Consider the following 16,844-nt stretch of genomic DNA (forward strand, 5'->3'; position numbering starts at 1 on the left):
AGCGAGTAACATGTACATCCTTCCAAACCGTGTCGACAAACGTCCGCACTGGCGGGAAAAGCTTACTCAGCAGCAGAACAAGCTGGATCAGCACTCCACACAATGCCGGCGCTCAAGGGCAGAAATGAGTGATAAAGAAAAAGCCACTCTTTTAGATGCTCTTGTGTCTCCAGCCGGCCTTTTTGGCGGCTCTATGAATAAGTTTGCTGAGCGTTATGTCGCAATTCAGCAGCAGTCACAGGTTATGAGACACTTTATGCCCACATGGAGTATATCACAGCCGGTTCGCCCTCGCTCTGTTTCGAGTCAGCACGCGACTAAAAGACTCACAGGCACCTGCGTATCATTACGCGCAGCAAAGCGCTCCTGACGGGCAATAGCATTTGAAGCGGAAAGCAGAGTCCGCGATTCCCTCCGGGTCTGCTCCAAAAAAGGCTCGACTGGAGAGACACAAAACACTGTTACCCATCTCCCCACTTCTGTTGGTCGGGAAAGGGATATTGTTATTCAAAATGTTGTTTCTGTGTCTTGCACTCAAATAAATGCAAAAATAAAAATGCAATAAGTGCAAAAAAGAATACAGCATTCGTTGCAAATGCACGAGATGCTCACACATTCTCAATAAAGAGCCCCCTTTTCCTCTTCAAAGCATTATGCACAACCGCTTCCCTAGAGTGAGCGTCGCATCATATCATACAGTGAGCAAACCAAACTGCCCTCTGTCCCACTATGCGGATGCGTGGCGATCCCTAACGGGTATTTCAGAATGGGTGCAAAAACGATCGAACAAGGATATACGATCCTTATTTGCACACCGGCCACCCCGTTTCAACGGCGTTCTGTCTTCCACGGTTTCGTCCGATGACGCGCCAGTGTTACGAGCCGAAATACACCTCTCATCGTGAAAAATGCGATCGAGATGGTTTTACAGCCGTTACTGTTCCAAAGAAAGACGGCGGGCTTCGGCCAATCCTGCATCTGAGACATTTTAATCGCGCATTTGTAAGCGCCTATTCAAAATGATTATTCAGAAAAGGATCTTATCGCATGTACGCCCACATGATTGGTTTGCGTTGATAGATCTGAAGGATGCGTACTATCATATCCAAATTGTACGACATCACAGGATGTTTTTGAGATTCGCGTTCGAGGGAACAGCGTATCAATTCATAGTGCTGCCCTTCGGTCAGTCTTTGGCTCCTCGCACATTCACAAAGTGCATTGATGCCGTTGTCGCCCCTCTGAGACTGAGCGGCATGCACATCCTAAACTACCTCGACAATTGGCTGTTACTGCCACAATCAGAGGTTTTTTTATGCCAGCACAGTTTTACTGCTTCAGCCATTTTACAGTGTCCATCTTAAAGAAAATACTGGGGAGAACATTTCCACTGAAACTTGTTTCAGAAAGCACTGGGATTTGTGGTGGCGGCATCCGCCGTCATTCCATTAGTTCTCTTACACATGAGACCTCTTGAGTGCTGGCTGAAGCGCCGTGTGGCGCGACGTGCTTAGCGCCGATGACGCATGCGCATCACTACATCCACCCTCTGTTCAGCACCACAGACAGATCCTCTTGCATTTTACCAGCGAGGTGTCGCGCTGGGGCAAGTGTCACGCGGTGCCCAAAGCCATCGGCTGTATTCCTAGCCTTAAAGGCTTTCAGTCAGAAATATCAAACTGTCATGTCCTGGTTAGCTCAGACAACATGACAGTTGTGGCATATATAAACCGCCAAGGCAGAATTCAGGAGACTTCACCCTCAAACTGTATTGAGGATTTGGGAAATATCTGGCAAAGCAGAAATCTATCTATTTGCCTCAGTGGAGAATACTCACTGTCCCCTCTGGTACTCGAAGTCCCAAGTTGTCAGGCGAAAAGAGGTGACCACAGATGCTTCCAACACAGGTTGGGGGGCGGTGTGCAATGGACACCCAACTTTTGGCACCTGGACAGGTGTGAGTAGGGCGTGGCACATCAACCGCTTAGAGCTATTGGCTGTAATTCTAGCCTTGAAGGCTTTCAGCCTGAAATAGTGAGCTGTCATGTCCTGGTTTGCTCAGTCAACATGACAGTTGTGGTATATACAAACAGCCAAGGCGGAATTCATTCACCGCCACTGTCGAGAATGACGCGTCACCCCCTCCTATGGAGCGAGCATCATCTCTCCCTGAGAGTGACATATGTCCCAGGCTGCCTGAATTACTGTGCACGTCTACTGTTACGCTAAGGGGCGATACCGGGCGAATGGAGACTTCATCCTCAAACTATACTGAGGATTTGGGAAATATTCAGCAAAGCAGAAATCAATCTATTTGCCTTAGTGGAGAATGCCCACTATCCCCTCTGTTCTTCGAAGTCCCAAGCCCTGCTGGGAAGGGATGCAATGGCACAAAAATCGCCAGTGAAAAACAAATATGCGTTTCCTCTAGTATACCTGATCCACTCTGCCATATGCAAAGTCTGAGAGGACAAGGAAACGTTCTATTAGTTGCACCGAAATGGCCAACCAGCCATGGTTTCTGGAAATGATGGAGATGCTGTACAGCTCACCATAGGAAATACCACTGAGGAGGGATCTCCTCTCTCAGGCACACAATTTGGCATCCCCAGCCCCAGCTGTGGAACCTGCATGTGTGGCTCCTGAAAGGAGCATACTAAATGCACCAGAACTGACGTGTTCAGTCATAAACACCATTTTGCAAGCCAGAGCACCGTCCACTAGACGCCTCTATGCACTAAAATGGAAGGTGTTCGCTGATTGGTGTCTCTCACACAGCAAGGACCCGGTAAACTACCCCATACATGAAATTGTAATATTTCTTCAAGAGCGATTAGACGCAGGACTCACCCCGTCAAAGCTCAAAGTGTATGTGGCAACTAGATCTGCATGTATCACGCACATGAAACCGCGCCTCTATAGGCAAGTATGATTTAATCATAAAGTTCCTTAAAGGAGCAAGACGATTAAACCCATCTCGGCAGGCTACAGTCCCGACTTGGGATTTAACTTTAGTCCTAAATGCTTGGACTCTGTTGATTTGCGTATGCTCTCTATTAAGATCACACTACTGCTGGCTCTGGACTCAGAAAAACGGGTCGTTGACCTACATGCATTATCAGTCGACAATTCATGTCTGGAGTTTGGCCTGGTCTTTTAAGAGCCACTGTCAAACCCAGGAAAGGCTATTTACCCAAGGTCCTGACCACACCCTTCAAAGCGCAGGTGGTTCATCTTCAGGCCTTCTCCCCTCCTCCATTTAATTCAGATGAGGAAAAATCATTGCATTTGTTATGCCCTGCACTTGAACTTTCCTCTGATGCCTACACCGCCCAAGACTCGCCGCGCTGCTTCTCGCCGCCGAGAGATGCTGGCTGTCATAGAAAATGAATGACTTCCGGTCGATTTGACGCTCTCGACGCCTCTGGTCTGAATGCACGGTTAGGGTGTACATATATATACACACACACACAGTTGCAGAAATACAAACATCGGGTCTCATTCACAAACCAAACGCACACACGTAAAACTTGTGCAAACATTTTCACACAGCAATCCTGATTCATCAAGTTTCCGTGCAGATTTTTTAGGATAACAACGCTTCAGATGTGCTTGGTCTGCTTTGTGACTGTAGACCATCCCTCAGGATGATAAAAAGGATACTTGAGGCAACGTTGCATTTCTCAAAGATGTTTTTTAAGATCCATGCATTATATCACATTGTATTTGGGCTTGTTAATTGGTAGCATCTGTTGTTTTTATATTCTGATTATTGTTCATGAAGTTAAAACGTGACAAAATGACTTTTAAACAACATATCAACTCTGTGCTTTTTTTCTCAGGGCTTTTCCTCGATACATATTTGCTATTTTGTCAGTAAGTGAAACAATATTTCATGTATTCTACTCTTGGCCTACTTTTACTGTGTGTTGGACAGTATGGTATGGTGTACAGTCAATAATTATATTTCATAAGTTATGAAAACAGAACTAATAATTCGCAAGCAAATGAAAAAGCACCTGTTAAGAGTTGGTCATATTGCCTATATATGTACACTGAAAAGTCCAACTTTAAAGCTTTAAAAAGACACCCATTTGTGTTGGTCAAGCGGGTAGTTATTTATTAATTTGACGGTTTTTTTTATTTCAGCTCGGAGCATCAAAGTAATATTTTTTCATTATATAAGCGACTCAAGAGCAATCATACAGTATATGCCTGATTTATTTTCTCTCTGAAATAAAAGGGCTTTCTTTCAATACATTGGCAATTTGACAATGTACTCACAGAATGACGTAGACACACCAACGCAAAACTGTAAATGCAAATCACTGTGTTGGCCACCAACTTGCAGAGGTATAAACCGGCCTTTAGCAATATGAAATAAGTTAAGCCGAAAAGTTCCCTATTAAAACAACAACATATAAAGTAAATTAAATAAGTAAATACCTGATTTCTTAAAATAAAGTTTAATTTTCAACAGATTTTATTTTCATTTTATTGTTGCTGAATTGTAGCCTCAAGCACACAGCTGATTGGTTAACAGTTAATAAACACACTGATGACATGCAGCTTTAATGCTTCCAGTGAATACAGACTCGACCTGACATTTCTGATTGAAAAAGGTTGTTTAGATCTATTAAACCAAAGAATAACTGCCAAGATAATCTTTTGCAATAGGATTCAAAAATACCTTGTGTACATGCATAGATCAGCGCAGGACAACTTTCTAGTTATTGGAGGAGGAATGGGCTTAAAGATTTACAAAGGACTTAGTGAGGAAGCTATCTTGGCACATTTATTGATATGTTAGACTACTAACTTCTTTAGTCAGCAGTCACTTTCTCTAATGTAATGGTGAGGTACATGTAAACCAGTACTTCTTTTGGATAGCAGAGGTTATGGTACATATAGACAGTAAATTCAGAATCTGTATTGAATTTCTATGAAACAGGCCACGTTTACACCAGGTATTAAGACGCATTTTTGAGCAAAGCAATCACAAGTGGTCAGCCCTAAATACAGGTGTAAACAGGGTCCAAAATATTTTGTGATCAGATCATTAAAAACACATGTGACCACATCGCATGAGATGTAAATACTAATCCGTCCTGATGCATCCCGAACAGCAGCTAAACAACACCCACTCGCCTGTCAATCATCCGCTGAATAAATCCGAACACAAGTGGTCACAGGAGATGCATTTGAGTAAACAGATGCAAATGTTGTGTCTCGTCTGACCACATGATCGGATCACCCGAGACAGATCTTAATATCAGGTGTAAACTGGGAGACAGTTATTGAGGTCCACTTGCATATGACAAAGGAGTGGTTTGGGAAGCTGTACCTTCACACAGTCAAACTTCTCTGTGACCTTTGCGCTGTATTTGACTTTAAACAGAGTGCTCAGGTTCCCCGCGCTGTAGTACAGCTGTATCTGAAGACCTTTGTAGCCAAACGCAACTTCACTGTACAAAACACAAGCATTTGACAAACGTGTTAGAGTAGTGGTGCCAAGGAACAATAAGGGAATACATTGTAGTAGGGCTGTCAAGAGGGCTGAGAAGCTAAATTAATGTTTCAATAAAATATTACAAATATTCAAATTACATTTTCAAATTTTAAAATTACATTATTTCAGATGTGGAGAAAAATCTACAATCTACCTGATTTTTAAATAGATGATGTCTCTTATGTCCCCAAGAGGGCACAACAAATCAATATAAACCAATCAGCACCATGTTACAGCTATTGTTTATTGCAAAGAACATGTCTGGCTATTGACAAATGTGCATAAAATGAAAAAGTAAAAAGATTTAGCCAGTTCATATTCTTAAGTAAAAAAGTAAAACGAGTTCTATGTCAACTTAATGTTGCAAAGTAGACTATACCGGTACCATAGTTCTACCAAGACACAAGCTTCATAATACCGCAATACTACCGTGTTTTTCCTTAAATACAGTTGTATGTATGTGACTAATGCTTGTGCAGCGAGACGCTGATAACAGAGCAAGGCATTGTCAAAACACAACCGGCAAAGACCACCACCAAAGGGGCCATTCGCTCCAAACACTAGATGGACATCTTCAACGGTTGCATTTTGTCTCGCTGTTTCTTCAACGTCTCGTGCAGTAATGAAGCATTTTAGACGGTGTGTCAATTTAAAAGGAAATTCAACCTTTAAATCGTGTCTCGAGAAACTCGAGTTCTGTTTTATTCGATTCACTGTGTCTGCTATTGCCCAAGAATTATTCATCATCAGTGCTTGGCACACATCCAAAATTCAAATGCACTTTTTAACATTCGAATGTGCATTTTTAACTTAAATTTGATAAATATAAAATTTTCCATTTTTAATTTGACAGCCTAGCATTGATTAACAAAATTCACAGCATACCAAAAAAAAAAATCTTAGCATCAAAAGGGAAAAGAATAAAACTATTATGTGCATGAAATGCAATGCTGGATGATACATACTCATCTCCATACAGCTGATGACTGTACTCAGGGTGAAATGTTGTGCTTTCATCATCTATGTCCTCTGGGAAGCGCACTGCATCAAACAAAACACTTAAACTTACATAAAGAGACAGCACTAAAACAAAATTGTATGTATGGTGAATACCAAACATGCCATGTCTACTGCTTTATTTATAATGCTGGGTATCGATTTACCTAATTTCAAACAGATAGCTTCGTTAGTGTCGCATTTAAACTCAGCAAGTTTCTTCTCCATGTCATTCATTGCTGTAAGAAAAGAAAGAGAGTATTTAAGTCATAACATGCTACTCATAGCGTCAACATAGAGCTGCACGATTAATCGTTAAAAGATTGCAATCTCGATTCATACACCCACGCGATCTCATTTCTAAATCACAATGATTCTGCAATGTATATTAACGTTCCAGTGGCGTACCTTTGTAAGGCGGTCAAAATTAAATTAGAAATTCACTTCAAGATAAATTTTTATATTTTGATACATTTTATATGGCATCTACAAAACACAGCGCTCCTGCAGAAGATGCTGAACAAACTAAAATGCAGCAGCCAAAGATGTTTGTCCAGCACAGTGGTTTACACACTGCAGGGTGTAGACACAATTAGTCCGAAGTGTGACAGAATCTCTGCTCAGTTCAATATTTTAATAGCCACCGATGCTAAAAATAACAGGATTACCAAAATCTGACTAAATTCACTTCCTGTGTGCTGTTTGATTACAGCGGGTTGCTCTCCAACTCTCACATGCGTGTCTGCTTGTGCGCTCCTGTACGAAACGCTGCAGTTTTTAATCAAAATACCCCACTTTTGTGATATTAATGTAAACACAGCTGTTAATGAAATACCAGTGTAAACCAACAGGATTAAATCTGCACCGTCTTGATGAGATATTAAAGCAAACACAGCCATTAAGCAGATGGGACAAATTCTTCAAAATGTTAGATCTGTGCGATGTCTAAATGTATATAAGCTGCATGATGTCTGTTATAGTTTCATTTTTCATTAAATTACTTAAAAGATTTTATGTTTAATTACTGTTGCTGAAAAACTTAAAGCACCATTTACTCTGTTCTTTAATTAATTAATGGGTATTGAGTAATTCCTTTAAAATCTTAAAGCAATTTTTACAAGAGACACTTAAGGCCTCATTGTTTTAATTTAAATAATATTTATAATAATTAATATTTATTTAAAAAAAAAAACTTTTGTAAAATAATAGTTTTATTGCATATTTGCAAAACTAAGTTGACATAGAACTGTTAATTAAGCTTTTTCCTGCTCATTTTGCTTTTTACTTTTTACAGATTAAATCTTTTTTATATTATTTATTATGCAGTTTTTTAACAGGATTTTATTTATTTATTGCAATAATCACAAAGTGCTGTTTGATTTATAATGTATTCGTTGCACCCTATTGTGGACTTAAGACATTTTAAATGTATATATTTGATTTGCAACTTTTTTGCATTTTTGCATAGATTGAAGCAGAGAACGTTTTGTCAGAACCTCTAGTACATTACGTTACTTTGTTTAGTACCCTTATGTCCAGGTTTTGTAAATCACATTAGCATTTTTTCCCTCAGAATCGAGAGAATCGTTTGGGGGAGAATCGTTTGATGCTAAATGAAAGCATCAACAATATCTCCCGAACCGCTGCCTCGTCATTATTTTCTTCTGTTTTCCCCCGTTGTAAGCAAATCAGTGCAAAAATGATGGGTGCAAGCTCGTCTTTCATGTTGTTTGTTGGCTTCTTATCACAAATAAACTCTCCTGCGTGGGATTGTGAAAGAATTTCAGGATCGTAGTTTCATTCGGTCATGTGTTTGATACAGCTGGTCTGCAACATATCGTGTTTGTGCACTTGACTTTAGTGTATGCACTTAACACACGTCTGTGTTTCCACATCTGTCTTTAGCACGCACCACTGCTCTGCCATGATTTAAACTGAAATCAGAATCGATTCAGATTCTTTTGAGAATCGATTCAGAATCATATGAGTATGAATCGTGATGCATCGCTTAAAGATTTTTTTTTCCAACAGCTCAGCATTTACATCGAAAAACAAATGGATAGTTGCAAAAGCGTTCAGTAGGTGGAGGTCCTTGGCCATTGTGTCTTGCTCTCTTATAAGCTCTCAGATTAAGCAATTCGTTTTTTAAATTCTTTGTCAGGAAAAGAGTTTAACATCACGTTCTGTTCCAGTCTGTGGTGTTCCGTTTGAACAGCAAACTTCACCACAGAGTTTAACCGAATACCACTGCTATCTGTGAATATTGCTACTCTACATACAACTGTACTGAATAAAAAACAATGAGGTATTTCGCTGTTATTATGAATATTGTGTCTGGAGTCGTAGGAATCAGTGCAAGTGTAACACCATGTGAACTGTCTGGCTGTTCAAACGGAAAACAACAGACTGGAACCAAACGCAAGAATCTCGAGACACACATTTCCAAGTTGAACATCTTTCCTGACAAAGCATTTAAACAACTCATTGGTTAATCTGAGAAACATTTCTAAGAGAGCAAGACACAATGGCCAAAGACCTCCACCAACTGAAAGGGGCTGTTCACACCGAACGCTTTTGAAACCGTCCATTTCTTTTTCTGTGTAAATGCATGCTACACGAACATCATTGTTTCCCTTTGTTTTTGTTTATTCAGCATCTCATGCAGGAGTATTGTTTTTTAGATGATGTGTATTATTATAATGGTCTTTAAAACATTTTGAGACACCTGCTTTCTGTAAAAATCGCAAGAATGCGATCGCTTGGCATAAATCCAAAATTCGAATACACAGTTTTAACATTTGAATGTGCATTTATATAAAATGTAACGAATATTCAATCCAAAAGAATATCTATACCTCACTGCATGGAACTGAATGGGGGAAACCTAAAGAAAAAAAAACATCTAACTACACATTAATTCATTATAAAAGAGAGAAGAAATAAAAAACAAATATATAAAAAATGTGTAGCCAATTAAGAAGAACATTATTTTTAAATAGTCTAGTAGAATATTTAACTAATTATAATTAACAGTAATTTCCGTAAAAGACGCAGAAACAATGTTCTCTTTACACAATTTTTCAACTTGTATATGAATTTAAACAGATTCAAATCTCTTTTTGTTTACTTTAGTTGTAATCAGATATCAGTCCACTTTTTAATCACACGGTTATTTTTCTGGAACCCAGTCAAGTTAAATATTATTGTAATTTAATATAAATTCATAATAATTGTTGTCATTGTTAATAATATTTTTAATAATAATACATATTTTAATTTTATTATAGATTAATATGTATATGTATTTCAGTCCTAATTTCTTAACTTTAAAACCCAGTGATCTTAACGTGTCTGTGTATGTGTAGTTCACACTAGTTTAATATACTTTTCACTCAAAATCTGATTAATTGATCGTTTTGATCTCAATGCAAGTAATAAGCAAACCAAACTATCAAGCATCTACATCTGAGGTGTAGTTCATGTGTAGCGTTCACATATTGTGTGCCGCTCTGAGATCTATCATCAGCCCATGTGTGCCACGTGTGTGTGTGTGTGACACAACAGAGCACTGCTATTACTGAAGCGTGCTGCTCATAAAGACTTTATATTTATTTTTTTAAATGCAGCCTTTTAAGATTCACAAAGCTTATGTTTTCAAGAGACTTAAAATAAAATGGACGAGTCATATGGACTACTTATTTGGTGCTTTTATACAATTCTCGAGATTGTTGTAACGACCAGGTATCAGATCAGTGCATCCTTAATAAAGGTACAGCGCTCTGTGCATGCGTTAAGAATGAGGAAGTATAATCCAGCTTCAAACCCTTATCGCACAATAGAGACTGCAGATCACAACATTTATAGTGTAAATTAAATTAGGCCTATATTTTGGTCCCTTGTAGGGTTGCTCCAAAACCAAAACTTTGTCTTTGGTACGATACCAGCCCTGGTACCTCAGTATCGATACTAACGCAATAACAAATAAAAAACCTAACATTTTTTATGAAATTACACAGAAAATTACTTGTATAAAAGAACTGCATAAAGTCTTATAGAAACAAATTATGCCATTTCTGTTTTAATTTTTCTGGATTCCATGTTAAATATTTTAATTAAATGTTATAATTTATATAATAAATATAATAAATTGTGTTTAATCAAATACATACTGTACAGCTTAAATCAAATGAAAATAAAAAACATTTCAACAATTTATATGTATATTATTTTTTGGTAAAAAAGTGCTTTACAGTATAAATGAAAATATTAAATGAAAACAATTTGATTTCCTAAGGGAAAAGGCTGCCATGGCTGAATCACAACATGCTGAAATTCAGTACATTTGCTTTTGTGATATTGATATTTGTGATATAATACTAACAATTTAATATTATATTATTGTTACTATGAGTATTATTGCGACTGCTTTGAATATAACACTTATATAGTCATAATATTTTTTCTGTCGTAATGTCTCCAATTACAAGCAATCAGTTGAACAGAGCTCTCATATCAGCAGGACTTTTATTTTGAAAGATCCTGTTTGTGAAGTGTTCGTTATATCAAACTTCCCACGACTCACGAGCTGCAATGGAGAAAAGTTCATTTGAAAGTTCACAGCCGTTTTATACACACAACACACTGATCTGTGGCTCTGCAGATGGATCCTATTGGACACTGCATGAAAATCAAGCATTAGTAGTGTGTGTTGCATTTGTGTGCGTGCCTATGTGTTGTGTGTGTGTGTGTGTGTGTGTGGAGGAGATGACAAAACAGAGAGGCACCTCTTATTCATACTGTGGCATGCAGCACATGTGACTATATTATTTCATTAAATTACATCCTTCTAGCATCCAGGTCTTTGATTTCATCTCAAAACTCTCACATTACACTACATTTTGATAATGGCAGCATACTTTAATATGGTACCGAAATTAACAACAAAATGATATCGAACCATTTAGAAAATGTTGGTATCACGATATTTCTTTAGTACCGGTATCCTGCGCAACTCAAGTCTGTTCCCACCTAAAACTGATCACTTCAGAAACATGGAATAAACCACTTAAATTGTATTCATTACTTTTATGCTGCCTTTTTGTTCTTTTTGGAGACTTGGGTTGTATGGATACACTGGTGACTAAAAGTGTGGAATAATGTACAGATTTTGCTGTTTCTGAAGGAAATTGGTACTTTAATTCACTAAAATGGCATTCAACTGATCAAAAGGATAGTCAGGACATTACTGATGTAATGAACAGCACCATCACTATTTGAAAAAAGTCATTTTGATTAAATTTAGACAGGCCTCATTTCCATTAGCCATCACTCCAACACCTTATCCTTGAGTAATCATGCTAAATTGCTAATTTGGTGCTAGAAAATCACTTTCCATTATATCAAATACTGCTGAAAGCTATTTCGTTCAATAAATGAAGCTTAACATTGTCTTTGTGTTTGTTTTTGAGTTGCACACAGTATGCAATAGACTGGCATGTCTTAAGGACAATATTAGGTCAAATATGGCAAAAAAGAAACAGCTTTCTCTAGAAACTCAGTCAATATTTGTTTTGAGGAATGAAGGCTTCAATGCTTGAAATTGCCAATAAACTGAAGATCTCATACAAAGGCGTACACTACAGTCTTCAAAGACAAAGGACAACTGGCTCTAACAAGGACAGAAAGAGATGTGTAAGGCCAGATGTACAACTAATCAAGAGGATAAGTACATCAGATTCTCTAGTTTGAGAAATAAATGCCTCACATGTCCTCAGTTGACAGCTTCATTTAAGTCTACCCGCTCAACACCAGTTTCATGTACAACAGTTAAGAGAAGACTCAGGGGTGCAGGACTTATGGGAAGAATTGTTAAGAAAAAGCCACTTTTGAAACAGAAAAACAAAAAGAAAAGGTTAGAGTGGGCAAAGAAACACAGACATTGGACAACAGATAACTGGAAAAGAGTGTTATGGATCTTAAACCCATTGAGCTTTTTTGATATCAGCTAGACTGTAAGGTGCGTGAGAAGTGCCCGACAAGACAGGAAGTGTGGGGTGAAATGTCACCTGAGTATCTGGACAAACTGACATCTATAATGTCAAGGATCTGCAAAGCTGTCACTGCTGCACATGGAGGATTTTTTGGTGAGAACACTTTGAAATAGTTTAAGTTTTTTCAATTTAATTGTAATAGTACATTTTCACATTATTAATGTCCTGACTATACATTGTGATCAGTTGAATGCCACTTTGGTGAATAAAAGTATCAATTTCTTTCCATAAAAGCAAAATCCGTATATTATTCCAAACTTTTGGCCACCAGTGTACATTCACATAATATCTCCCTCAAAATATTTTTGTTGTGTTCCGCTGAAGTCATGAAGAATTACAAAACTCACAGTCCAGATGGACTCTAAACTTTACAAACAGTTTCAGGTGATGTAGGTGGCAAGTACAAGGGAATTATAATGCAAAAAAAAAAAAAAATAAGTACATACAGACGCATTCACGCTGTGGAATAAGTGGAGATGGAGCTCTTTAAAGGAAACATCTTAAATGCAGTTATATCTTTATAAAATTCAAATAATATGGAAGCAGATCATGTAAATAACTACAAACTACGAAACTGGCATTTTTCTATGAGTTGTGCGAAGTGTCCTGATCTAAGGGGGAGACATTGAAACTGCACACGGCTAAGGCACATCCAGTCGTGGGGATGCTCATCATTCAAGCATGGACGCTTAATGCAGCTAGATTATAACATGATGCTCGCGACTTATTGAATCATAATATATGTCACTGTGCATTTCATATCGTGAAGAAAATTGGCAAAACGCAGCTTTATTAATAAGAGAGAGTTTGTTTTTGTGTGAGTTAAAGATGGATTAAAGTGAAGAGAAATGTGAGAGAGGGTAGTCATTGCCCCATTATACACTGCAACAAAATACATTTTTGGCTTGTTTTCCAATATAAATATCTAAAACTCCTTTAAAACAATGTACATTGTCTTTTGCAGCTACTGTATACTGCAGGATAAAACATTTTTGTCTGAGAATGTTGAATTTAATATAAAAAACACAGACATTTCAAAATATATAAATGTCCTTTAAAAAAAGATTAATTCACCTGAGATGCAGCATATTAGATATTTAGACTTGCTTTAAGAGAATAGATCTTGTATATAAGTATATTTTGTCTTTAATGCACTCACCAAGTGAAATAAAATACACTTATATACAAAATACACTTATAAAGATACATTCTCTTAATGTAAGTCAAAATATCTTATATGTTTTAAGGATTTTTAGACAATTTTAAAAGAAAAACAAGACAAAAACACTTGATAACAAATGGATATTTTGCAGTGAATTTCTTTACTGAATTAAACTTAATAAAAAGTATTTTTTCCCTTTAATTCAGTGAATGTCATTTAGAGCTATTTTTAAAAGATAATTGTTTTCATCTTTATTGTTAGTAAGCACGTTTAATACAACATTTTAAGTCGGGACACAAGCTGAATAATCGGTTGAGATTTAATAAATAATCTGCAATAATAGCTGAACAGTCGAATAATCGTTAGATTAATCGATAATCAAAATAATAGTTAGTTGCAGCCCTAAATATCAATTGACAGCATGTGTGACAATGTTGATTAACACAAACATTTATTTTGACTAGTGCGGTCAGACAATTCAAATTTTAAATTGCATATTTTATGGTAGTTAATAGCTATTAATCGCAGATTTTAAAAGTGCTGAAATTTGACATTATATATCACTCTTTTCTTGTCAAAATTGAATTATTTCCATCTTAGGAAAGAAAACAAAACAATATTTTGCAATTTAATGCTTTATTAACATTTTCCAAACAAAGTCTTCCACAATAAAAAGACAGAAATGCACTAAAATATCACCAATTCAAGTAACATTAAACACTTTCCAAAGTCTAAGTGTGAGTTTGACTAATTAAAAGAACTAGTCCCCATATAGGTTGCATATTCATTGAAATGGACATTAAATCTCTTAAACTCTCATCATCCACACAATGAATCTGCAGGTAGACTGTGGCTTTTCGCTTTGCTACAGCGATCTTGAAGCTGCATTCATGATTCTTATCAGGGGAGTAACACCACTGTTGAGCGCCACATTGAACTCACCATGCGCCTCACATAGGTGGAAAAATACTTGATTTCTGTCACAAGTCCCATCTGGGCTTGTTTTGCGCTAAGACATGGGTGGGGAACCCTGTCCTGGAGGGCCTCTATCCTGCAGAGAGCCCCTGAGCTAAGAGCTCCTTTCTCCTTCATTTTATCACTGACAGGAAAGTGCTGTCAGAGATTCTTAAATTTACTGAGATAACAACATCACTGGTTCTATCATGAGAGAGAGCATAATGGTCAATTTTAGTGTGTTAAGACAGTTCCGCACATAGAATGTCAATAGGACCGCAGCATTATGATGTTTTATGTTAAGCTTTAGGCTTGGTAGAAGCACTCTGGCGCTGTTGTGTGTGCATCACTGTAATGACTGACACATTACAAATGTTCCGCCCTTCACACAAGTGTTTATACTGTGTGATTAACATGATTTAAATTAATCACACATGTTAATGTGTTAATTCTGACAGCTCTAATTTTTACATGTCCCTCTTTAAAAAAATAGAAAAGAAAAAACAAATATTGGTTCCATTAAAGGAATTGAAATGGAAGTTAATGGTGCCAATTTGTAAACATTAAAATGCTCAAGGTTTCAAAATTATAGCCAAAAGTCCAAAACAATATGTATGTGAACATGATTTAAGTGTGATAGAATCGCTTACTAACCTCTTCTGTGTAAAATTCTAGCCAATTTTGCATCTTCGTTAACATGATGACTTATTGTAAACACACTAAAACCCTAAAATGGTTGTAAAAAAGCAATGATTTAAACAGCTTTATAGCTCAAATATTACATGAGTTTTAAAAGAAGAATTAATTTAGGTGCTTTTATAAAATTACAAGCTTAACATTTCTGCCTTTTAACCCCTCCAAAATGTGGCCCCCTTCAATTTCATTGTATGTTCCTTTGTAACATCATTGTAATGTAACCTCGATATTTGCTTATATATATATATATATATATATATATATATATATATATATATATATATATATATATATATATATATATATATAAGGAAGTAGGGACAGGTCGAAATACTTTTTGAGGCAATCAACATTATGCCACAAATGCTGTTGACTGAGCTTAACTTGTATTGAGCACAGAATTATAGGCTAATTCTTGCCTGTCATGTTTTCGACAGATCCAATCTATGTTCAATTGAAATGATATATTGTTAGAAAAATAAAAAAGACCTAACATTTGTACCTCTCTGCACTTTTTAATTTTTTTATAAATTATCTGCAAAATAGTGATATAATAACAGCATAGGTTGAATAAAAGCCAAAATATAGTTATTGGCCTATATATATATTTTTGTTTTCATAAATCCATCTATCGATCCATCATGTGGTGTAGTATCAGATCTAAATCTCATGTTTTCCACTGACAGTTAACTGAACACTCAGGTAATGATGACTGACTGTATACAGCTGCCTCTCGTCTGACTATTCTGATATGATGTTCTGATTGTGATATACTGTGCGTGGATGTGTGTTAGTACCAACGATATAACTAATAAACACAGAATGATGTAAACAATCAAGTGTGCAGCTGCATGCATCTATGAATTAGCATTTAGCCGCAGCTAAAACTAAGTGTTTCTCTAAACTACCTGCTCGCAGACTTCCAGACACAGCACATTCCCAGCTCTAACATCACACACATTCATCATGAGTGTAGCAGTAATGACACAGGACCACTTTAATAGATGGTTTTCACACTCACCCGCCATTTCTGCGCGTCTTCACCGCTCAACCCGCCAAATGCAAAAACTACTTCCTGTTTACCCACGTGCTTCCGCTCTCTAACGCCATTGGAAGACAATCCGCATAAATTTTCTCATCCCAGCCGTCTCGCCAGTGTGATTTTGTAAAATAATGTATTGTAAAATAATGTAATAATCATAATTTCTAATAATCCTAATAATATGGGTAAATCGATGAAAATAATTATATATACATATATATTATTATTATTATTATTATTATTATTATTATTATTATTATTATTATTATTATTATTATTATTTAATATTGATATATTAATTGAAATTCGTTTGTATATAATTAGTTAGTATATAGCATGTATAGTTAGTTGAATGGAGCCAATCCATAAACGTTAAAATACTGTTTCAAAAGTATACATATCATGTTAGTGTGATGAAATCAGGGATTTACCTGC

The 16,844-nt window shown here is 36.8% G+C and overlaps 1 protein-coding gene across 1 annotated transcript in view; it reads right to left on the reverse strand.

The window, feature by feature from the left end:
• LOC127655182 (histone acetyltransferase type B catalytic subunit-like) overlaps positions 1-16,436 on the reverse strand; it is a 54,931-nt gene extending 38,495 nt beyond the window's left edge. Inside the window, exons 1-4 of the mRNA XM_052142829.1 lie at positions 16,389-16,436; positions 6,673-6,744; positions 6,475-6,550; positions 5,345-5,465 (exon numbers count right to left, since the gene is read on the reverse strand). Coding sequence (XP_051998789.1) covers positions 5,345-5,465; positions 6,475-6,550; positions 6,673-6,744; positions 16,389-16,395 — 276 coding nt within the window. The 5' untranslated portion in view covers positions 16,396-16,436. The remainder of the gene's footprint in view (positions 1-5,344; positions 5,466-6,474; positions 6,551-6,672; positions 6,745-16,388) is intronic.
• Positions 16,437-16,844: the final 408 nt, after the last annotated feature.

Source organism: Xyrauchen texanus, chromosome 14, assembly GCF_025860055.1.
Source record: "Xyrauchen texanus isolate HMW12.3.18 chromosome 14, RBS_HiC_50CHRs, whole genome shotgun sequence".
NCBI lineage: Eukaryota > Metazoa > Chordata > Actinopteri > Cypriniformes > Catostomidae > Xyrauchen > Xyrauchen texanus.